Source organism: Vespa velutina, chromosome 1 (genome assembly GCF_912470025.1).
Source record: "Vespa velutina chromosome 1, iVesVel2.1, whole genome shotgun sequence".
Taxonomy (NCBI): domain Eukaryota; kingdom Metazoa; phylum Arthropoda; class Insecta; order Hymenoptera; family Vespidae; genus Vespa; species Vespa velutina.
In genome coordinates, this window is record NC_062188.1 from 18,373,594 (window position 1) to 18,396,813 (window position 23,220).

The 23,220-nt window shown below is 28.4% G+C and overlaps 5 protein-coding genes across 7 annotated transcripts; 1 reads left to right on the forward strand and 4 right to left on the reverse strand.

Moving 5' to 3' along the window:
- The first annotated feature begins 1,733 nt into the window (after window positions 1-1,733).
- LOC124948009 (carboxypeptidase B-like) lies at window positions 1,734-5,926 on the forward strand. The gene is made up of 6 exons (XM_047491006.1): window positions 1,734-2,176; window positions 2,463-2,657; window positions 4,461-4,594; window positions 4,699-4,874; window positions 4,981-5,209; window positions 5,498-5,926. Exons 1-6 carry the CDS (start codon window positions 1,852-1,854, stop codon window positions 5,858-5,860), a joined length of 1,422 nt encoding a protein of 473 aa, XP_047346962.1. The 5' UTR covers window positions 1,734-1,851; the 3' UTR covers window positions 5,861-5,926.
- LOC124951472 lies at window positions 2,436-14,148 on the reverse strand. The gene is made up of 14 exons (XM_047499959.1): window positions 14,038-14,148; window positions 13,558-13,846; window positions 13,143-13,461; window positions 12,843-12,989; window positions 10,847-11,151; window positions 10,209-10,515; window positions 10,010-10,126; window positions 9,066-9,352; window positions 8,534-8,843; window positions 8,356-8,449; window positions 7,465-7,497; window positions 6,855-7,188; window positions 6,459-6,774; window positions 2,436-6,365 (listed from the first exon to the last, which is right to left on the reverse strand). Exons 1-14 carry the CDS (start codon window positions 14,078-14,080, stop codon window positions 6,198-6,200), a joined length of 3,069 nt encoding a protein of 1,022 aa, XP_047355915.1. The 5' UTR covers window positions 14,081-14,148; the 3' UTR covers window positions 2,436-6,197.
- Window positions 8,187-9,653, reverse strand: LOC124948011 (lectizyme-like). Its single transcript, XM_047491021.1, has 4 exons — window positions 9,499-9,653; window positions 9,066-9,375; window positions 8,534-8,843; window positions 8,187-8,449 (listed from the first exon to the last, which is right to left on the reverse strand). Exons 1-4 carry the CDS (start codon window positions 9,545-9,547, stop codon window positions 8,282-8,284), a joined length of 837 nt encoding a protein of 278 aa, XP_047346977.1. The 5' UTR covers window positions 9,548-9,653; the 3' UTR covers window positions 8,187-8,281.
- Window positions 9,862-11,461, reverse strand: LOC124948015 (trypsin-1-like). The gene is made up of 4 exons (XM_047491035.1): window positions 11,323-11,461; window positions 10,847-11,156; window positions 10,209-10,515; window positions 9,862-10,126 (listed from the first exon to the last, which is right to left on the reverse strand). Exons 1-4 carry the CDS (start codon window positions 11,369-11,371, stop codon window positions 9,965-9,967), a joined length of 828 nt encoding a protein of 275 aa, XP_047346991.1. The 5' UTR covers window positions 11,372-11,461; the 3' UTR covers window positions 9,862-9,964.
- A 67-nt stretch (window positions 14,149-14,215) lies between the features above and the next one.
- On the reverse strand, window positions 14,216-20,225 carry LOC124947998 (carboxypeptidase A1-like). 3 transcript variants are annotated; one of them, XM_047490984.1, is made up of 9 exons: window positions 19,708-20,225; window positions 18,101-18,481; window positions 17,855-17,954; window positions 17,261-17,363; window positions 17,000-17,161; window positions 16,612-16,819; window positions 16,056-16,286; window positions 15,757-15,941; window positions 14,216-15,347 (listed from the first exon to the last, which is right to left on the reverse strand). In XM_047490984.1, exons 1-9 carry the CDS (start codon window positions 19,980-19,982, stop codon window positions 15,172-15,174), a joined length of 1,821 nt encoding a protein of 606 aa, XP_047346940.1. In that variant the 5' UTR covers window positions 19,983-20,225; the 3' UTR covers window positions 14,216-15,171. The 3 variants fall into 3 exon arrangements, with proteins under 3 accessions (XP_047346940.1, XP_047346929.1, XP_047346949.1); XM_047490973.1 differs by having other exon boundaries at window positions 17,261-17,366; XM_047490993.1 differs by lacking the exon at window positions 14,216-15,347 and adding an exon at window positions 15,398-15,637 and having other exon boundaries at window positions 17,261-17,366.
- Window positions 20,226-23,220: the final 2,995 nt, after the last annotated feature.

Genomic DNA, 23,220 nt, shown 5'->3' on the forward strand with positions numbered 1-23,220 from the left:
AAATTATTTTATCTTGATTAGTTTTTAACTCAATACGATAATTGTAATTAATACTTGATATTGTAGTATTAGTTTTATTATTAATAAATTTATGATATAATTACTATTATATTTTTTAATGTAAACATTTTAATTTATCAAATGTTATATTTAAAGCACCATAGATAACACTTTGTTATTTTTGAATATTTTTAATATCTTCAGATAACATTCGTAGATATAAATTAAAGAATAAAGAGGATTGTACCGATAAATTTAAATAAAGATCGAATGTGAATTCTTATCGCGTATGATTGAGTATCGTTATTGTCATCATTGTCATCGATGTGATCATCGTACGATAAACAAAAGAAGAAGAAGATTGATTGAAATGTCGATAATAATTTAATAATGACACCAATTTTATTATTTACACAAAGAACAAGCGTAATTTGAAATCTGACACGTATATGAAAACGTTGAAGATTAGATAAGATTAGATCGTGTAATATTAGAAATGGCAAGAAAGAAAAGGAAAAGAATACAAATAATAAAAAGACTGATATATAGGAACACATTTAACTATGTCTTAAATTATTATAAAATTGATTTAAATCTATTAAAATATGTTGGATATGAATGTATGACTGACTGATCGTTAAAGGATAAAATGTTATCTGAATATCGTATAATTGAAAAAATGAAGATTAAGTATACGTTTGTTAATTAAATCGAAAAAATGAGAAAAGAAAAGAAATGATAAAAGAAGCTGCATATCTCATAAAAATCAATCATTTATCATATAAATCATGATAAAATTGATCTAACTTAATATTGAATATAAAAGAGTGTTAATGGATCAAATGAGATCGATAATAGATAGACGAAATAAAGAATGATAATTAAGTATACGTATTTAAGGAGAATTTATAGGAATAAAAAACAAAAAAGAAAAAAAGAAAGATAAAAGCAAAAATCGAATTATTGACCGACCACGTATTAAATCATTATAAAATTGATTTAAGTCCATATTTAATGCTTAATTATATCTATTTATTACAGGACAAAATGATAGTTGAATATCGTACGATTAAATGAACGACGATTAATTCAACGTTTAATTAATTAAAATTAAAGAGAATATAAAGGAAAAACGAAAAGGAGAAAAATGAAAATAAAAATCAAATTAGTAACTTAAGCATCAAAAGTTTATAATATTTAGTTATTTTCATTTAATTATAAGTTACATATTAGGTGGACCGAAAAAAGTAATGTCGTTTCTGCGCATGTCGATATTTGATTGTGATTAAAAATAAAAATTTTTATTAAAAAATTATTCGTTTGAATTTAATTTAAGAAAGCGACATTACTTTTCGGTCCGCATAATAATATTATTATATCGCGTACGTATATTAAAGTACGAAGATTAAGTGATAAATAAATGGACAATTAAATTTAATGAAGAATATAGAGAATTTGTTGTATAAAAAAATGAACAAAAGAAGAAAAAAAGAAAGATAGAAAAAAAAAAAAGGAAACAAGAGACATTTATTTTTTGCGACGTTTCATACGTATTCGCGATTTCGAACTTGAAAGAGAGTCGTCTCTTATCGTCCTAAAAGAAAAGAAACAAAGAGAGGTGAAAGAGAAAAAGAGAGAGAGAGAGAGAGAGAGAGAGAGAGAGAGAGAGAGAGAGAGAGAGAGAGAGAGAGAGAGAAAGAGAGAGAGAGAGAGAGATAAAAGATCCTCGGAATTCGTGACAAGCAGGCACAGAGTGAATACCGTTAGCGTCTTCCCCGATCGTCGACCGGATCGAACGTTATAAAAGCTGAGCCAACCGATCTTCCAAGGACAGTGTCTCTCAGTCTAGCAATGGTTGGAAAGAAGAGTTCTTATTTTAAAAGAGGAAGAAAATGTTGGTGGGCTGTTATTTTTCTTGTTTTGACATTATTTTCATTGACACAAAACTTCGTCGACTCGGCCGCTGTTAATCGTCCTAAAAGGGAATTCGTTATACCTGATTGGATCGAGATCGTTGAAGAATCATCTTTCGATGGGAGATCGAGCGTTCGCAGAGCTGTGAGAATTCGTGAGGCTAAAGTTAATTACGATGGGGCTCAATTGTGGAGGATTCGGCCTGCCGACGAACAATCTGTTCTCCAATCGAACGTTCTTACTGAGTTTGAGGAAACTGGACGTTAGTAGATACATTGTCCTTTCTTTCTTTTTATTTATTTATTTATTTATTTATTTATTTATTTATTTATTATGTTGTTGTTGTTGTCGTTGATTTTCTTTTATTTATTTTCTTTATCTTATTGGATTTACTTATTAATTATAATTATATATTATCTTCGATGTGAATGAATTTATTATTTTATTTATTATGTTATTGATATATGATTATGATAACTAATGTATGAATTTTTTGTTCATTTTTTATTTTATTTTATTTCCTTTATTTTTTTTTTTTTCACAAACAGTATTCTCATTCTGGTCCGTTAACGATACTATCGCTGACATAATGGTCAAGCAAGATGCAATACCAAGAGCATCAAGAATTTTGAGAGAGCAAAAAGTTCGATATGACGTTGTCATCGATGATCTACAGAAAGCTATAGACGAAGAAAATCCACCACTGTCGGCAGAATTAATGGAGGAATTAGAGGGACGCAAAGGTTCGATAGATTTGTTTTTCTTTTTTCTTTCTTTTTTTTTTTCTCTCTTTTCGTTTTATTTTGTTTCTTTCTTTATCTGTGCTGCTCGTTCATTGCCTGTTACATTCGAATAAAAATCATGTTTGCTTTTCGATCTCATTTAATTCTTCTCTTCTTTTTTTTCTCTCTTTTCTTTGTCTTTTTTCTTTTTTTTTTTGTTTTTCCTTCGCTATTACTGGTTAGGAAACAAAAAGAAAAAATGATAGACGATGAATTTCATTTCTTTTAACACTCTCTCATACAGTTATGCGAATGCACATAATCGTTATTTCATTATCAACACTGATCACGTATCGAAGAAAGCTGATGAAAATAAAACGAAACTCTTACTAGATCACCCATTAGAAAGTGATTTTCCAATAGAGAGGTTTCCTTCGATTTCTTTTTTCTTGATTCTTAGATCGTCGGCAAATTTCACTAATGAAAAATTAGACAAGAGGCAAGCATTTTTAATGACAATTAATTAATTAATCAACGGAATAGACGACAATAAATTACAAATAATGATCTATATGAAAGTAATGAAAATGCTCGGACAATTTTGATAAGAAATGATAGATAATAAAAATATTTTCTCTTTCGTAATATCCTATGATAATTTTATTTTGATTTTTATTGAAACATTTTGACCGAATTTATAAGTATCTCGTAAGTGTCGTTGACCTCTATAATGGTTTAAACCTAGTAACCCAGATTCGTGGAGTTCGGTGAGACAATATCGATTCAATGTAAACAGTTATATCTGTTGAAAGCATGTACGAGTATATGTAAATACGTAAATATGTAGTTGTAATTCACGTGCGTGAACGTACGTTAGAACGTTTGCTTTGATCTATTAATCATAGTTAATTATATTCAGCATTTTCTCTATACCATTTTCAATTTACGAATATTATCCTAATAGATATTAAAATTATAAGTGAACAATTGTAAATCATTTTATCGATCAATCTCTAATCTGACGATATTTCATTTCATAATAAAATGATATAAGTAAAATCAACGACATTAGAATTTCGAGATAATATTTCAAATAATTTTTTCTTTTAATTGATATTAGAAAATTAAAAATAAATAGTTGGATTAAGAATCAAAGCGAATTTGATTAGATTTTATCAGATATAAAAATTATTGATTGATGAACGTCATATAAATCATTTTATATAGATCGATTTGTAATTTGATTTCATTTATTTCGGGTGAAAAGATTTAAAGAAAATCGATATGATTAAAGTATGGAGAAAATTTTTCGAGAGAATTTTTTTTGATTAGCGTTCGATTAGGAAATTAAAAATAAATAGTTGAATACAGAATCGTAGAAATTTTTTAGCTCGTTACGCTTGGTGGCAGGGAATGATGATCAAAAAACGAAGTAAATATCATCCACGTCCTCGTCCTCTTCGTTATCCCATAGCTAATGCGTACTATGTTGGAGGTGGTGGCCCTTGGCATTTTAGGGGTGAGCTTTTTGGGCTGTGCAATCCACTCTGTCGATTCAGAATCTTTTCATTTTCATTCATTAGACTTTTTATATACATAGATATATTTATTTATTTATTTTTACACACACACACACACACACATAGATATATATGTATATATATATATATATAAATATTTATTTATTTATATTTATATTTATTCAATTATTTAATTATTTGTCTCATATGCTTGTTGTATTCTGAATCTATGGAATGGTTTCTTGCCATGTGTCATTTCTAACACAAACAGAAAGCAATTTAACGAGTAAGATGTTATAATTAGGTCATAGAATGGAATGGACGAGTTATCATACACTCGATGATATCTATGGATATCTCGATTTCTTAGCACAAACTTATCCAGACGTTTGTTCTGTCATGAACATTGGCAATTCTGCTGAAGGCAGACCTTTGAAGGTATATCTAGTTCTTTTTTCTCCTTTTTTTCTTTTTTTTTTGGAAAAAAGATATGAAAAAAATAAAATATATATATATATTTTTTTAATTCATATCTCATTTAGGTTCTTAGGATTAGTAATGGAAAGGCTGGTGTTCCAGCATTATGGATCGATGGTGGTATCCATGCCAGAGAATGGATATCCCCAGCAGCTGTAACTTACATCATTGATTATCTCGTTGAAAATAGCGAGTCTCTAGAGGCTGATTATTATATACTTCCTGTTGTCAATCCAGACGGGTATATATATATATATATACATATATAAATTGAATACTATTTCTTAACATAGTTAATCCTGATCACAAGAATCTATTTTTTCTTTTTTTTGTTTTTTTTTTTTTAGATACGAATATACATTCACGAATGATCGTCTCTGGCGAAAAAATAGACGAAGTTATGCAGGTAGTCAGTGCACTGGTGTAGATCTCAATCGTAATTTCGGATACAAGTGGGGCGGAATGGGTACTAGTAAAAATCCTTGTAGCGATATCTTTGCTGGATCTGCTGCATTTTCCGAACCGGAAACAAATGCAATCAGGAATTTCTTCGAGGCCAGTGCGGCTGATTTTAAGGTTGGTTTTTATTCGAAAGAAAAAAAAAAGAAAAAGAAAAAATGTTGATCGGTCACGTATTTGTTAATTTTCTCTTAACTTTCCAAAAGGTAGAAAGTTTCCATTGTGTCATTGTATTCGAGATTTTAAACAATTAGAATTTTCTTCTCTTTCCTTTCTTTTTTTATTTTTTTTTTATTTTTTTATTTTTTTATTTTTTTTATTTAACATGAACGATTCTTTCGATGTCTTGATAACAAATGAGTTTTTTTATTTCCCTTTTTTTTTTTTGGTATTTATTTGTTTTAGGCATACTTAACGTTCCACAGTTATGGTCAGTATTTCTTATATCCATGGGGTTATGATCGTCGTGTCCCACCAGATTATGCTGATCTTGATAAAGTCGGCCGTGATGCTGCAAATGCAATGAAAAAGGCAGACATAGCTCAGAGTTCGTATACAGTTGGTAACAGTGCAACGACTTTGTATGCAGCAGCAGGTGGATCCGATGATTGGGCGAAGGCTATATTAAAAATCAAATATTCTTATACAATTGAATTGAGAGATACAGGGCTTTATGGTTTTGTTCTACCAGCACGTTATATCGTTCCTACTGCTAAAGAAGCATTAGCTGCTGTGCAAGTTATAACTGAAGCTTGCAAATTGTTATAATAATTGAAAATAGACATATATTTGATATTTATTAATCGATGATAAATTTATTCGTATTGCTTTTAACAATAAGTGATATTTTTATTTATATATATATATATATATACAGAACGAGTTGCCATTAGATAGTATGTTATAAGTCAAACCCTACAAATGCCATAATCTTCTATTATTAATCTATCGAATTATTATTTATCAGTACCAGTCGGGTATCTATATAGGTATATATAATATAATTGTTTTTTATTGAATAATAAAATATATTTATAATAAAACAATATCAAGAACGTTTCTTTCATTGGTTCTGTCGTTGAAATTTATTCGTCAAAATGTTGAATCAATGATTCAACATTTGCCAGGAGATCCATGTGATGTATGCTGATACTCTGGTATAAACAGATGGTGCATTTTTACCACCGCATGGAAATAGACCCCATGAAACTATCCCGATTATTTCTACTTGTCCAAATGCATTTAACGATACTAATGGCCCTCCTGAATCTCCCTGAAAAGGAAAAGAAAAGGAAAGGAAAAAAAAATGTGATGTGAAAATTGTTAATGAAAATTAATCGAAGATTAAGAACGTTAAGAATTTTACCTTGCATGCTGATAAACTACCATCGAGCGGTCCCGTGCAAATATTTGTTTGATCTAATGGATTTCGACGTTCGTGACGTAAACTTTTGTCCAACGTACGTTTACACAAATTGTAATCTAATATTTTCAATGTGGCGGCTTGAAGAATTTCTGGATTTTTTGGAAGTTTCGTTCTACTGATACTTCCCCAACCGGTTAATATAGCTTCTCCTTCGGGAATAGTTTCAGGATATGGTAAAAGAACAGTTGATACGAATGGATTCAACTCGAATGGGAATTCCAGTTTCATCAAGGCTATGTCGTAAGGTGCTACGGTTCTAAAGATATTTTTTGGATATTTTTTTTAATTTAAATAAAATGTAAAATTAGAAAAATTATTGGGAAAAATATTACTCACCCGTTATATATAGGATAGACAAAAACTTCAACAACCTTTCTACTTTGTTCGGTATCTTCAAGAATACCTAACTTATGTTTGCCCGCTAAGATAAGAAATTCTCCACTTTTTGGTGCCAGAGTTTTACAATGGCCGGCTGTTAATACCCAGCCTGCTGTTAACAAACTTCCACCACATATGTGCCTTTGTGGTAATTTACGTAAAGGATCACCCCAATGAATGGACAATTGCCAAGGATATAATCCTTTTTCTGCGTTCTTTCCACCTACTATTCTTGTTGGTCTTTGGGCTAACATCATTGATCGTTGTGGAAATTCTATGATCATGGGATTGTCTTATAAATTGATTTATCGATTGATTGTGATTAATAAGAATAGAAATTAATTTTTGGAAATTCCAACTCTTTTTTTCTTTTTTTTTTTTTTTTAATTTGATGTACTGCATTGTAATTTACGTATTATTCATTATTAATATAATAAATATATATATATATATATATATTATTTTTATCATCATGTTTATATATGATTATGATATGATATGATATATATAGTATGTGTGTATGTGTATATATATAAATGTTTTGATTTTGAAAAATTTATTTACTCACCTTCAATATCTTTACACGTTATCACATTTAAAACTAGAAATAACAACAATAACACATCGATCATCATTGACATCTTAAATAATCTTAATTAATTGTTTTTTTTTTGTTTTCGTTTCGCACGATTCGTTGACTGTAAACATTCAAGATTGAATGATCATTTTCTGAGGTTTAAGTGAGAGCTTAAAGCGGATGCGGAAGATCAGTGGAGGAAGAACTTGATTTTCCATTATATCTTGTTTCTACATCAATAGATTAGAACTGGTTCCTTTTTGTCGTTTTAAGTATCACAGGATTTCTGTTTATGGAATACTAGACCTTGATTATTTTATCTTTGGAAAAGTCAGGAATAGGTTAAAGTGTTTTTCCGGATATTTTACATTAGATTGTTATTTATAAATCAATCGAGCATTCGAAAGAGTTAATAAAATACTTATCTAGAAAATTGATAAATGAAATAAGGAAGTGACTAGTTTATCTATTTCATTCATATTTAGAAATAATAAGATAAGGATATTAAGAAAAGATTAATCAATAAACACACACACACATACACACACACACACACACACACACACACACACACACACATATATATATATATATGTACATATATCGTATTGTCGTACAATTGCGACAACTAAATATAATAACAATGAAGAAATTATTGTCTTACTTGGAGAGAAATGTTTAAAATTAAAATGTACGATCGAAAACATAATAAATTTGTTAAAATTTTTTTATTGCAGAAAAAAAGATCATTAACTAAAAGTGAAAGTGATCGATCAGAAATATTTTCTCAAAAATAACAAATATACAATTAATTTTTATTAATATTGGTTTGGATCCATTCAGAGAATGCAGAAACTAGGGTATAGATGGATGGTGCATTACGAGTACCACATGGTTGAATACCCCATGAAACTATACCAATTATTTCAGGTAATTTAGCAGAATTCTTATAAACGAGTGGACCACCAGAATCACCCTGAAATTCAAACAAGAATATCTCATTAAAATATTTATTAGTGAATATTGTATTTTATCATTTTTAAAAAGAATTATTTCTTACACTGCAAGGATTGACGTCGTTCAAGGACTCAGTGCAAATATTGGTTACGTGAAGAGGCGATGATCCAATCAGATTTTTCAAGCGTTCATCACATTTATAAAAAGATAGAATCGTAGGATTTGCTTTCTGCAAATTATCAGCCATCTCTGTGAAAGAAGCAGTTGATACGGATCCCCAACCGCTGAAAAAAGGCTTTAAATATGGCTTTGGTGTGCTTCCATTTATTGGTAAATTCACTGGGGATATTGTATAGCTCAATATCAATGGTGTTTTTAGTTTTAGCAAAGCTATGTCGTAGGGAGCAACGCCACTGAAATTTTTAAAATATTGATCTATTATTTTTCTATGTATCGAGTTTATTTATAAATAAGTGTCATTTTGTTGTAAGAAATTTGCATATATATATACTTATTATATATAAAATAAGAATTTCTTTTTGTCATAATTATTCATAAATAATTATCATTTTATAAACTTTTTCATTTAATAAATCGAGATAATATTTTAACACGAATGATTAAGTTTAATATACCCAATGTAGGATTCGTGTATGATGGCCTTTTCTACTTCAATACTTTGTTCCGTATCTTCGATGGAACGAATATTATATTTTCCAGCTTTTACAAAGAACTTGCCGTAACGTGGTACAGGCAAAATACAATGTCCGGCAGTTAGAATCCAATTCTCGTTTATGATCGCTCCACCGCAAAAGTGTTGTAACCTAGAAACAGTTAAACCCCATTGCAAGGAAACTTGATAAGGAAATTCACCTTTTTTTGCATCTGCTCCACTAATCATACGTGGTGAAAATGAGGGCGACTTAAAACCAAGATAAGGCTTCTCTGGAAATGATAATAATTTTTAATTTTTTTTTTCCTTTTTTTTTGTTACTTATTATTTCAATATTATGTCTTTTAGTTATTTGAATTATTTATTAATAATTTATTTTTTCATATATAACTCACCGGCCAGAGCTGCCACGAAAAAGAGTGTTGCAAAGAGAATGAGTTTCATCGTAGTTTGATATCGTTCACTTGTTATTTAACGTGCATTTAGATTATCTTTTTCCTTTTATATATCCTTTGAACGCTTCCCTCTAGCGAGATATCGATGATTATATTAAGAAAAAATAGAGAAAAAAAAGGAAAGGAACATCCTTTGTAATTGAATTTCAATGAAAATAAGATAAAGGAAAAACGAAGAAAAGATAAATCGATAAGCGCTTACATATATTGTATCTTTGTAGGAGCACAATATTGACAATAAAAAAGCATTTTCATGTTTTGAAGAGGAATGTTTAATACAAAAGAAAAAAAGATACGATTAGATAAATATTTTAAAATTTTTTTATTGCAGAAAAAAATGTCATTATGTGAAAGTCAGAAAGTTAAGGTTGAAGGTATTTTCTTTAAAAGTATCCAATGGGAAACATTATTTGCTAATATTCTGTAAGATCCAATTATTGAATGCGGAAACCCTCGTATAGACGGATGGTGCACCACGAGTACCACATGGTATGATACCCCAAGAAACGATACCAACTAATTCAGTTTTTCCGTTAGATTTCTGAACGAGAGGGCCACCAGAATCACCCTAAAATTCAAACGAAAATATCACGTTAAATATAGTCTCTAGAAATATTAAGTTTTATGATTCAATCAAAACTTATTCTTACACTGCAAGCTGAATATCCTCCGGTCAAGGGACCAGAGCAAATGTTGGTGTCGGCAAGAGGTGATGGTCCAATCAAATCATTTAATGCGTTATAACATTCATTTATACTGATGAGTGGGAGATTTGCTTTTTGCAAAATATCGGGCATTTCTGCGACAGAAGTTTTCGATATTGATCCCCAACCACTGAGAAGGACATTACCGGTTGGTACGTCTTCAGGGTTTGGTAAATTTATTGCGGATATTTCCTTGCTCAAAGACAAAGGTGCCTGTAGTTCGACAAGAGCTATGTCGTAAGGAGCAACGCCACTGAAATTTAGAAGATCAGATATTTTTCTATATATCGGATTTATTGATAAATCATATTTTATTTTAATAAACTTTTTAATTTGAATTAAATTTATTTATGAATCAATACGAACGATAAAAATTTGTGATACAAAATATCATATTTGTTCGATTTTATTCATAAATAAATATTATTTTATCGTAATGAAAAGTTTCGTTTATAAATATACTTAATATAATATATAAAATTAAGAAATTTTTTCATAATTATTAATAAATAAATATTCTAATAAACTTTTTCACTTGATGAATCGAGCTAATATTTTAATATGAATGATTAAGTTTAACGTACCCAGGATAGAGTTCATGTACGATAGACCTTTTTACTTTAATAATTTGTTCACCCTTTTCGGAGTATTTAATATTATGTTTTCCGGCTTTTACAACAAACGCTCCGACACTTGGGACAGCTAGAATACAATGTCCAGCAGTTATAATCCATTTTTCGTTTAGGATCGATCCACCGCAGAAGTGTTTAGTATTACTTGAAGTTAAACCCCATTGCAAGGATACTTGATAGGGAAATTCTCCTTTATTTGCATTTTCTCCGCCAACGATACGTGGGGAAAATAAGGGTAAGTTGAAGCCTAGATAGGGCTTCTCTGAAAATTATTATTATTATTATTATTATTATTATTATTATTATTATTATTATTAGTTTATTTTTTATCTTTTTTTTTCTTTCTTTTAATATTGCATCGTTTTGTATTTTGGAATATATACTAATTGCAATTATATATTTATATAAAATTACATAAGTTTACTTACCGGCAAGAGCCACCACGAAAAGTGTTGCGAAGAGAATGAGTTTCATCATGTTGTATAACGTGCATCTTCAATTTCTTCTTTGCTTTATATAGTCTGTTTTCAAATGCGTCAGTACCGAGATATCGATGATTACATTTAAAAAAGAAAAAAGAAAAGTAAATAAGAAGAAACAAAAAAGGAAATTCCTTGTAAATCTTGCAATTGAGTTAAGGTGGAAATAAGATAAGAAAAGATTTTGCTTTACGTTGCGAATCTTCCATTGTGATTGATTAATTATTTTTTTATATTTTCGATTTCTTTTGTTAAGATTCTGATGTTATCGTAATTAATTTCAAACAATCAATTCTATTTCCGTTGTAACTATTTTTGATCAGTTTTTATATTACATATGCAATATCATCAGAATAATTTTATAATATTATAATATTATTAGACAAATTTATAATTCACTCTATTGAGTTATTTCAAGACGAAAGTCAATAGATATTTTTGTCTTTTTTTCTTTAATTTTCAATATATTTAAAATAAATCATTTGAAGAGAATGATAATTGGTAATAATTTTTAATGACGTGTCTTGTATTAAAAATAGATATATTTAAAAAAATAAGAAAGGTCATCAATGAATTTTTATTAAGAATACTAAAGAATATAATCCCCGTTAAGATAAGGATCGAATAAAGACGATTCATTGATTTTTATTTAAAAAGAAAGAATGATATCTTAATAAAGAAGATGACAGATGATAATAAACTTTGTAAGATTATTTTTATTTCGAATTGTTTAAATGAATTCAATGATATATTGTATCATTGTATTTAAATTTTTTTTTCCAATTAAATTAATCACTCTCATTATTATCTATTTCATTATGATAAATGGCGATATATTATCTCTTAGATAGAGAAATACAGAAACGATATCTACGAATACGATGTACGGATATAAGTTGATTATCAAATTCTATATTTATTCTACTCACTTTATTATAATATTAATCAAATATTAGAGCATTTTTTGCATTCATTTCTTACATTAATTCAGTTATACAGAATGAGCCCAAAATTTCTTAATACCATTTAAATAATATCAATTATTCGTTCTCGAGACTTTTTGGGCTAATCCGTTTTTTTTTTTTTCAGATTATAAAACTTCATGCCTAGGTCATTCAAATGATTTGAAAAAAAAAAAGAAGAAAAAGAAAAAGAAATTATAATTATTTCAAGAAATCTTGAAAAAGAATAATTAAATTTTTTAAATCGTATAAGAACTTTCGGCACATTCTGTATTATAAATGGGATGTTTTTGTTTCTCTTTTAATCGAAATCGATAATTTTATTGAAGTTCAAAAATGAAGTCTATGTTTTTAATATGATTATATAATTTAAATCATATGGACAATTAATTATACGATTAATTATAGTTTATTAAAATAGTTTTTTAATTTTTTACAAATTTAAACAATTGTTCTTAACAAAAGTTAATTTACGTTCTCGTAAGAAAATTTTATTAATTAAATCGCATGGCTTTCGATCCATTTCACGTAAGAAGAGACGCGAGTATAGACAGATGGCATGCCATGTCCACATGGTAAAGTTCCCCATGAGACGATACCAATAACAACAGGTATATCATTCTTTAATTGAACCAATGGACCACCAGAGTCACCCTAAAAAAATTATCGGTATTATAAATCATGATCGTAGAAGAAAAAAAGAAAAAACAAAAAAGAACAAGAAAAATGAAAGAAGAAATAAATCTAATAAATTTTCAATAAATTTTTAAATAAATCACTAAAGAATTTGTAATTTCAACAACTTACGGAGCAAGCAGAGAGATTCTCATTATCCCCAGCGTCAGAACAAATTTGAGTTGGGAAAAGTTGTGGTTTCTTTCCGATAGATTTAACGGATTGGAGTTTAGCCAAGCATGCATCATTATCTATTAAAGGTACTACAGCTGTTTGAAGAACAGGTGGAATTACTTGTTTAATTTGTCTCGATACCGAGCCCCATCCCGAAAGAATTGCATTTCCGGTTTGTTTTTCGTCTTGAAGAGGAAGACTGGCTACTTTGACTCGGTCATTTAATTTCAGCGGTACTTTCAATTGCAACAGAGCAATATCATTTTGTGCTATGCCTCTGAAAGATGATACATTTTTTAGGAAAGAGAGAAAGAGAGAGAGAGAGAGAGAGAGAAGAGAAAAGAAAAAGAAAAATATTATTTAATATTTTTACCCATTGTAGCCTTCGTGAACGATCGTCTTTAGAACATCGACGTCTTGTTCAGTTTCTTCGGTTCGTAGAAGATAGTGTTTACCAACTGCAACCTTGAAGGATCCAAACTTCATGATACAATGTCCAGCGGTTAATACATATTTATCATTTAAGATAGTTCCACCACAAATGTGTCTGTAAGAGATCAAATGTGGTATACCCCAACGAACGGATACTTGATATGGGAATTGGCCTGGTTTGGCATCAACTCCACCCGTGATACGTGGGCTCAAGGGTGTGGCCCAGCATGCTAAAAATTTTTGCAAAAATTTCAATTCCTTTTACTGTTCTTCTTTTTTTTTTTTTTTCTTTTTTTTTTTTCTTATTGTTTTTATTAGTTAGTTTTCGTTGTTCTCTTTCTTTTTTCTTTTCTTTTTTTGTATTTTTTATTCTTATTAATACATTAAGAAGAACATTCTTGTTTTTGTTTCGAATACTTACCCTGAATTACCAGGATGGTAGCAAGAACGAATTTGACTAACATTATTAAGAGATATACTTAACAACTGAAAGTTATCCAAATTTGTCGATATATATAAGGTGAACTACTGGTGACAACTGATAAGTATATCATTAGATTTAGGTGTATTTTGATAAGAAATGTACTCAAAAAAATTGATATTATGTCATTGATCTTTATTATACATAAGTGTTTGCTGATGTTTTTTATTTTTTTGTGTTTTTTGGTAAAATATATGTATATATTCTTTCAATGTGTTACGAATTAATCTTAACATGAGACACTTGTATTACATATCTCAATTAATACGATTTTATTTCATGATTTATTTCAAGCGTGAAGAAAAAATAATTTTGATAAATTTTTATTAAGATTTTTCTTTTTTCGGTATAAATCGAAATACCATCAAGTAGAAAACAAATTATATATTTAAGAAATATGAATAATTTATATATTAATATTAATATATATATATATATAACAATAATATAATAATAATAATAATATTATATCTGTACACATGGCATTTGTATGCTCAAGTACATCATATAATTATTATTATAAATTTAATCTTATTAATCTTACTACAAGTCTTACATTAAACCATTTGAGGAAGTATTACATATAAATAATATCGTTGAAAAGATTATTAGGTTAATTATGAAAAGTATATAAAAACCTGAGTAGTTTAGGGTTATCAACAATGGATAAATTCTATTATGCATTCGCTCTATTATGTATATCTAGAATTTATTGAATCTAAAAGATTAAAAGAAAGAGAGAGAGAGAGAGAGAGAGAAAACATAGATATAAGTTAAATTTTTGCAATTTAAATACCTCCGTCTTTTCATTTCTAATTACATTGTACGTAAATATATAATGTATTAAATTTTGACTAGTTATAATATGTCCCAATGAAAAAAAAAAACAAAAAAAAAAAAAAACAAAAAAGAGAAACATTGCAATATAAATTAAAAATTCATACACATTAACAATGTTGTACTTGAGACAAATTGTATCTAAATATATATCATAATATATTGATCTATCGGCATATATAGATAATTTCTCTATTAAATTCAAGTAGTCGAGAGATTCACGTAAATAGATTAGCGTTACGTGTTGCATGTAACTAGACGTGCAATAGCTCGTATTCCAGCCCAAATTTCTCTTCCAGTTGGTACAATTTGTGTTGCCGGAAGTAGAAAACCATAAGTACCACGATCGCGAAGTTCAACGGTATAAGCATATTTTATTCCGGCTGTAACTTTGGCCCAATCGTCCGATGCTCCTAAAAAAAAAAAAAAAAAAAAAAAAAAAAAAAAAAAAATTAAATAGATAAATCATATTTTGAAACTTCTCTTTATTTCCTCCTTCCCTTTTTTCTTCTTCCCTTTTTTTTTTTTCCTACTTGACTTTACGTCTACAACCTCCACTATATCTACTATGTTATCTTCTTTTTATCAACAAAGATATTTGCGAGAATATATTGATTATTTTTCTAGCTTATCTCTTGATAATTAGTTTCCTTTTTATTAATTGTACTTGGACTTTCCAACCATCGTGAGAGATGATGATTATCTAAGTTTAATCATTGATAAAAAGAAAAAGAAGTTCAATAGAAAAATTGAAGAAGCAGAAGACGATAAGCTTTCTAATTTCTAACACAATGTTATTAACGGTTTATCGGAAATTTATACCTGACGTTGGATATAAGAGATCAGCTGCTGGACCAGCTTGATAATGTGTACCATGAACTTTTGCTATTGCATTTACAGCTCTTCTAGCTATGTTTGTTAACTCCGAATAATCAGCTGGACTTTCTCTAACATAAGCCCAAGGTGACAACCACATTTGTGCATATGAATGTAACGTCAAATACATTCTAAAAAATCAAACACATGGATATAGATACATACGTAATATCCTTTATAAATATAAATATATATATATATATATATATATTTTTTTTTTTTTGATATTTTTAAAGAAATTTTACCTAATATTCTGGCGATTAGCCATAATATATTCCGCAACTGCTTTAGTTTCAGGTTCAGAAAAAGCATAAGGACCAGCATAAGTTTCGTGACAAGGATCCAAACTAGTTCCACCATTGTTACGTTCACCCCATTGATATCCAAAATTTCTATTTGGATCTACTCCCTCGCATTTCGACCAAAACCATTTGGTATAATGTGACATCAAGTGAAACAAACTCGATGGTGAATATCTTAAATTATGAAAATTCTTATTTAGATTTTTCCTTGTTTTCATCGCGTTTAGATATGTAAATATCTATTGAGATAAGAGATTTATAAAGTTTGAATAATTATGAAGTGTCGTTGAAATATAATCTTATTCAAAATTGGCATTCTTAAAGATTAAAATTTTCATAAAAAGTTTTCATAAAAATTTCCAAAATAGTCCTGCATTAATATATACGTAATATAAATATAATACGGTATCACATACATTAATGTATCCATGACAAATAAATATGATTTTTATTAAAATATTTATTAAATATTGATAATAATTAAAGTATATTTATTTACCTGGCTTCGCGATCTCCATGATAACTTCGAGTTTTTCTCCAAAGTCGATCATATGTATGTGTGTATTCATATCCGTCGGGATTCGCAACAGGTAATATTATCCAATCCGAAAGGTCCAACAATTTCGTATAAGACGAGTTTCTTTCAACTAATTGACTTAAAATGTAAGTTGCAACGGCAACACTGATCCATTCTCGGGCATGCATACCTGTTCGAATAACAGGATCGGGGAAATAAAAAATTTTTTATTATCAAAAAAAAGAAGAAAAAAAAAGAAAAGGAATTTTTATTATTATTAAAGGGAACGAAGAAAAAAAAAGAGAAAAATTTTTAAAGTTCAAAATATATATATATATATATATATATATATATATATATATATATATACCGGCGTCGATCCAGATCGCAGGTTTTGGTTCACCATCGCGTTTAAGGCCAGTCGATACTTTCGCCATTTTTATTGGTAATCCTTCGTAACTATGACCAATAGTAATTATTTCTACCATAGTTGGATATCTGAATGCAAGATATTCCAAATATCTAAGTATTTCTATAAGAAAAAAATGTTTTCCCTTATCATTTCATTATATCATTATTATCTAGATTTTATAGTGACATTATATATTCTTAAAGAAAATAAATACAGTACCACCATATCGATGATATCGTCTCCAAGTCATGGTATGTCCTTGATTGGTTACAAGATCAGCGCGTTGTTCCTTAGACATCTTTGGATTTTGATAATTGATCGTCTTCTAAGACAAGGAAAGTTTCTAAGTCGTTAAGATTAAATAATAATAAAAGTTTTCTCTTTATTTAGGACAAAATATTTTTTATTATTTATCTATGCTCATTTAGAAATAAACGAGAAATATATTGTGATTATTATCGTTTCAGCGTTTAACAGACTTCCCTTAAATAGATAGAAACAAAAAATAGTCAATTATGAAACTGGCACTCCTTTCTGTATTATCGTAGTTGAATAATAATATACTTGTCATAGAAAATATATCCCTACTCTTGTTCGTTAGATCAAGAATAAAGATGTCAATTTGAAAAGTGCTAATTAAGTGATTATTAAAATTTTCTAAGATGGCCGCTTAAACGTAAACGAAGAATTAGGTTTGTTTTTATTCTTTTTTCTTTCTTTTTTACTGTTTTCTTCTTTTTTTTTTTTTTTTTTCTTTTTTTTCAGTCTTCAAACAGAGAACATTAATGTTAATTAAACGATAATAATAAGTACCTGTAGATCCGATATCAGCAGTTTAAAATCGATTTGATGACCCTTCAAATATTCTTTGACATCCGAGACAATGTCAGGTGCGATCACGACGTCGGTTGTCCTGTTGATAAAAAAGGAAAACAAAAAAAAAACATTTCAATTATTTTTCATAACTTCAAAGAAAAAATATTCCTTACATTTTACTTAAATCTTCTTATCAATTAGTTTAATAATTTTATTAATCGTTTATTAATCTTTTAATTTTACCTATTCAATATGGGCTCATTCCAAAATTTAATATCGTCAGGCTCAGAATCCCTTAACTCACGTAGTTCATTGATATGTTCCTCAGTGATAGGAAATATTCTTATCAATTGATAATTTCTATAACTAACTCTGTTGCCTCGTATAACTGAACTCTTCGTCTGTGTTCCCATCATACTATTTACAATATTATTTAAACTATTTGCCATTGCCGAGAATACAGATTCAACTGTACCAAATAAGGAAAATGATCTGTCATTGTCGTCATCTGACAATTTTCTCGATGAAATTCTATATTTTTCAAGATCTTCATCCTCATCCTCATATTCATCATCATATTCATCGATTGGTATAGATTTATCCTTGTCATGATTGATAATAAAACTGAAAGAATACGATGAAAGAGATGACACGTTTGTATGTCGTTATTATTTTCACGTAAAATCAAAGACGAACGATAAATCAAATTGAAGGATGATCAGAAATGGATTCACATTTATATTTTGTAAAAAGAAAAATAAAAAAAGAACTCTGTAGAAAGTATGTTAACTATTATAATAAATGTTAATTATAAACACGAAAAGAGAGGTATTGAGAGAAAGCGATTGATTATTAATGAATGTTATACATGACACTTTTAATGAGACACTTGTCGCGTATAAATCATTAACTGTTAATCACTGACGCAGCATCCTTCTCTTTTTATTATTTTTATTTTTTTATTTTTTTATTTTTTTATTTTTTTTTTCCTTCGACGACCTTCTTTTTTTCTTCGCGACCGACTTTTATCTCAGTTTATCTGGAAGAAGGAAGAGTAAAACATAAAAAATAGAAAAAACAAAAGTTCATTCGTCCTCTCGGTCCACTTTGTTCGTTTACTGCTGACCGGATCGAAACAGACGAAGTGGAACGGCCCGAGCGTTCTATCGTTGAGCTGCTGATCTTCTTTTACGTGCATCGAATAACTCGGAAGCGATTATTACACATTATATCGATAATGATTTTCAAGGTCATAAATAAATTTAAAATTATATATATATATATAAATATTAAGATAAATATTTATATAATTTATATTTATACTTATGAATTTATGAAAAGTGTAAAATTGTGAATTATTTTATATAAATAGTATGCAAATGAATAGATTTATAAGTTTATTATATTAGCCTAATCGATAGTTACTTAAATATATACTCCTTGAAAGATTGTTCAGATTTCGTTCTATCTAATAATTTCTAATCAATATACATTAAATTATTTCACGACGTTCTAAACTATGAAAAGCAAATTAATTTATAATTGTTCAGTAATAAGATATTAGAAAGATTGTTCATGTACTAATGATTATTTTATTATATGTAACATTTTTTAATACGATTATTATATTAATTTTTAATATTTCTATAATATAATTTCTTAGAAAAATCCTAATAAGATTTCAGAAAGATTATTTACGTTTTAACGATTATTTTATTCTCTCTCTCTCTTTCTTTCAATATTTATATCTAAAATTTTTCAATTACTATATCAATTTCTAACATTTCAACGTTGAGTATGATAATCAAAAATAAATAAAAAAATTTTATTATACTACAGTTACAACAAACCTTTCGGTATTTTGATTCTCGTTCAATGAATCGTCCTTATCGTAAGTAGTAATATTGTGTATTTGTTCGTTGATCTTTCCGTAAGGTCCAGCATCAATAAATGTATCAAAAGTGATAATAACAAAGATTATGAATGTAAGACCGAAAGCCATCTTGGGCCTGATTCGGGCCAGGATACGCACGTTCGTTTCGAAAGTTTCTCGATGACTGACTTCGACTCTCTTCATGTGGCATAAAGTAGTTTCACGACCGGTTCGCAGTATGCTTGTATGCATGTATACATATATACATATATGTATATATGTATATATGTATGTATGGGAACAAAAAAGAACTACTTACGGTTTCACTGTTCTGTTCCATGGTCTTATCTCTCTACTATGGAATTTCTTTTACTTGTTTTTGAATTATTTTAAAAAGAATTCGATCAAGAAAAAAAAAGAGAGAAACAAAGACAAACACATACACATACGCACACATTATTTAGATCATATATTAGAATTTTTTTTTTTTTTTTACTTTTTTTCATCACCATTATAATCAATTTTCAACTATACGAGACACGTGGTAATATTTATAATTATTATATTATATAATTCATATTTTAAATTATAGTAAATTTATCGAAAAGATATATATATATATATATGTATATATTATTCAGATAGAGTAGAATCTTTTTTCCACGTAATCATTATCATTAGCAGTAGCAGAAGCAATAGTAATATTTATTATTTACGAAAAATGCAATAATATTTTTCATACAAATTATAATAAATCTGTTAAAATGTGTATGTTTCGTTTTAGTTAAATATTTTAATTTCTCCGAAGAGAATATGTTTCTAAAAAATCATAAATATCAATGAGAAAAATTTCTATGTTTCTTATCCTTTTTCTTTAATTTTTCTTCTGCATTCATTCAAGTTTTTATAATTTTAAATCGAATCAATTACTTGATAATCCCAAGAAATTATATAGAAAAATAGTACACGGTGAAAGTTATACATAAATTTACTCTGTAATGTGGGATTTACATTTGTTTTTAATTATCCACGTTATGACCCACAATGATGTTCTATATATGCCGTTATTTCTATAGCTCTTACTGACGTCATCGTTCGTGAAATCGCGCTTATTTAAACCTATACTCGTAGAAACAGAAGTAGTCCTATTTTCATAGATTATAAAATGCATTTCATTGTTCCTCGATGTATGAATATATATATATATATATATGTATATATACAATAATGATGATTGAGACGCAGGAAGCGACACCGCTATTATGGTTTTCACTTTCGGTGATGTGAATTCGTGACGTTCTCGGCACGTTCGTGATCCTTCATTTCTTTCTATTTTCTTTTTTACAACGATTTCAAGCATCGTTGGTCATTCGGTATACGTATTATTAGTTGTCTACGTGGATGAGATAAATTGAGAAGTAAAAGAAAATTAAAAAAAAAAAAAAAAAAGAAGAAAAAAGAAAAAAGAAAGGAAAAGGAAATAATGTAATGTTATATTTATCATTATGGGATAAAAGTTGACAGGAGAAGAAAGACGTGAAATAGAAAATGATGTCTCATTACGATTTTTTCTTATCAGTATTTAAATAGGTCGTTTCCCACCTTCCCACCCTCCTTACTCACACGCCCTTTAATCATTTGCTTTTCTTTTTTATTTATTAATATCAATAAATTTTCAAATGTACTTATAGAAATATTTAAATGCATAATTGATTTTTGTAAAATATTTGTCAAATTGATAAATAAAAGGAAAGACAATGTTATCGTATAGTTTTTATCCGTTCGCCTGAAGATAGGCTATTGTTCATACATCTACGTCTGCATGATATCGTACATAGGTGTTATCGATCCTTCAGATCGAATATAAAACTCTTGTTGTAGATGTTTTGCCTTTCTTTTTCTTCTTTTTTTTTGTCTTTTTCTTAATTTTTATTTTTGCTTTTATTTTAATTACTAATCATCTACATAATATGTATATATATATATACATATATATATACATATATATATATATATATATATAAGAATGATTGAGAAGAACGAGATTACGATTTATGCTCTATGAATATGGTTTATTGTTGTTGTAGCTATACGATCATACCTATAAGGTACGTAACAGTACAATTATTGCGTGAACGCATACGGAGTAATGGGGTATAGCTAACTAATAATAATAATATAATAATAATATAATAATATAATAATAATAATAATAATAATAAAATTTCTAATTATATAATGACTAATGTGTTAAATCAATATTATTACTCTGTTAGTCGGTTTTAGATGCTTACGAAAAAACGAACAGATGATAGAGAAGAAAGGTCGGCAACGATCGCTAAAAGTTGCATTAACACAAAAAGGTACAAACGAGGGAAGGCTTTCATTTTGGCTCGTCCTTTCGATAGAGACAATGAAGACGAGTTTATTAATATATAATTCGCACCTATTCCCTCTGTTCTCTCATCCCTTTCCTTTCTCTCTCTCTCTCTCTCTCTCTCTCTCTCTCTCTCTCTCTCTCTCTCTTTTTCCCTCTCTCTTTGTCTCTCTCTCTCTCTTTTTTTTGCTTCGTATTACGAACCAACAAACGTACACTTCGAATTTTGACTAGCACAACGTGTTATAACGAAAAAAAAATTTTCCTCTTCTTTCTGTCTTTTCTCACGAACGAAGGATGACGAGGAAGGAAAAGAAAATGGAAAAAAAAAGAAAAATAGAGAGAAAAAGAAAAAGAAAAAGTAAAATTCGCGATGATAAATTTTGTAATCTCAAATCGTACTTCTTAAACATGATTAATATAAAAAGATAAAATATAGAATATAGAATAAGATAGAAGAAGAGAAAAATCATCGATTTATAACATGAATTAAAATATATTGGATTGCGACCGTCGAGGTTATATATCTATAAAAACACAGATAACGTAAAATACTGAGAAAAATTCTCTCTCGTATTACATATATATATATATGTGTGTTTGTTTTTGTGTGTGTATTTCTATGTGTCTGTATGTGTGTTTATGTGTATATATATATATATATATATATATATATATATATATATATATGCAGAGATTTATTATTTTATATAATTTATATAATAATTATTATTCGTTCGTATAATAATTGACTGCTTACGTTCGTCCTCTCGCAAATTTCGTAATAAGGATTTATCTTATTATCAACTTGAGAACTAACGACGCACAATGGCAAGAACTTAGAATATCGCTCACAAAATAATACGTCGTGACGTTTCATTGCGCTCCGATATCATTAACATTAACTTCCATGTCCATTTCTTTCTTTTCTTTCATCCTTTCTTTTTTCCATTCCTTTTTCCTTTCTTCTTTATTTTCTATTTCTTTTCTCTCTTCTTTTCTTTCGCTCATCTTTCGCTTTTCTTTCCTTTCTTACTTTTTTAATTTCTTTTTTTTCTCCCACGTCGTCGACGTCGATTTTCAATCGACGAAAAAGAAAAAACATTTCCATTG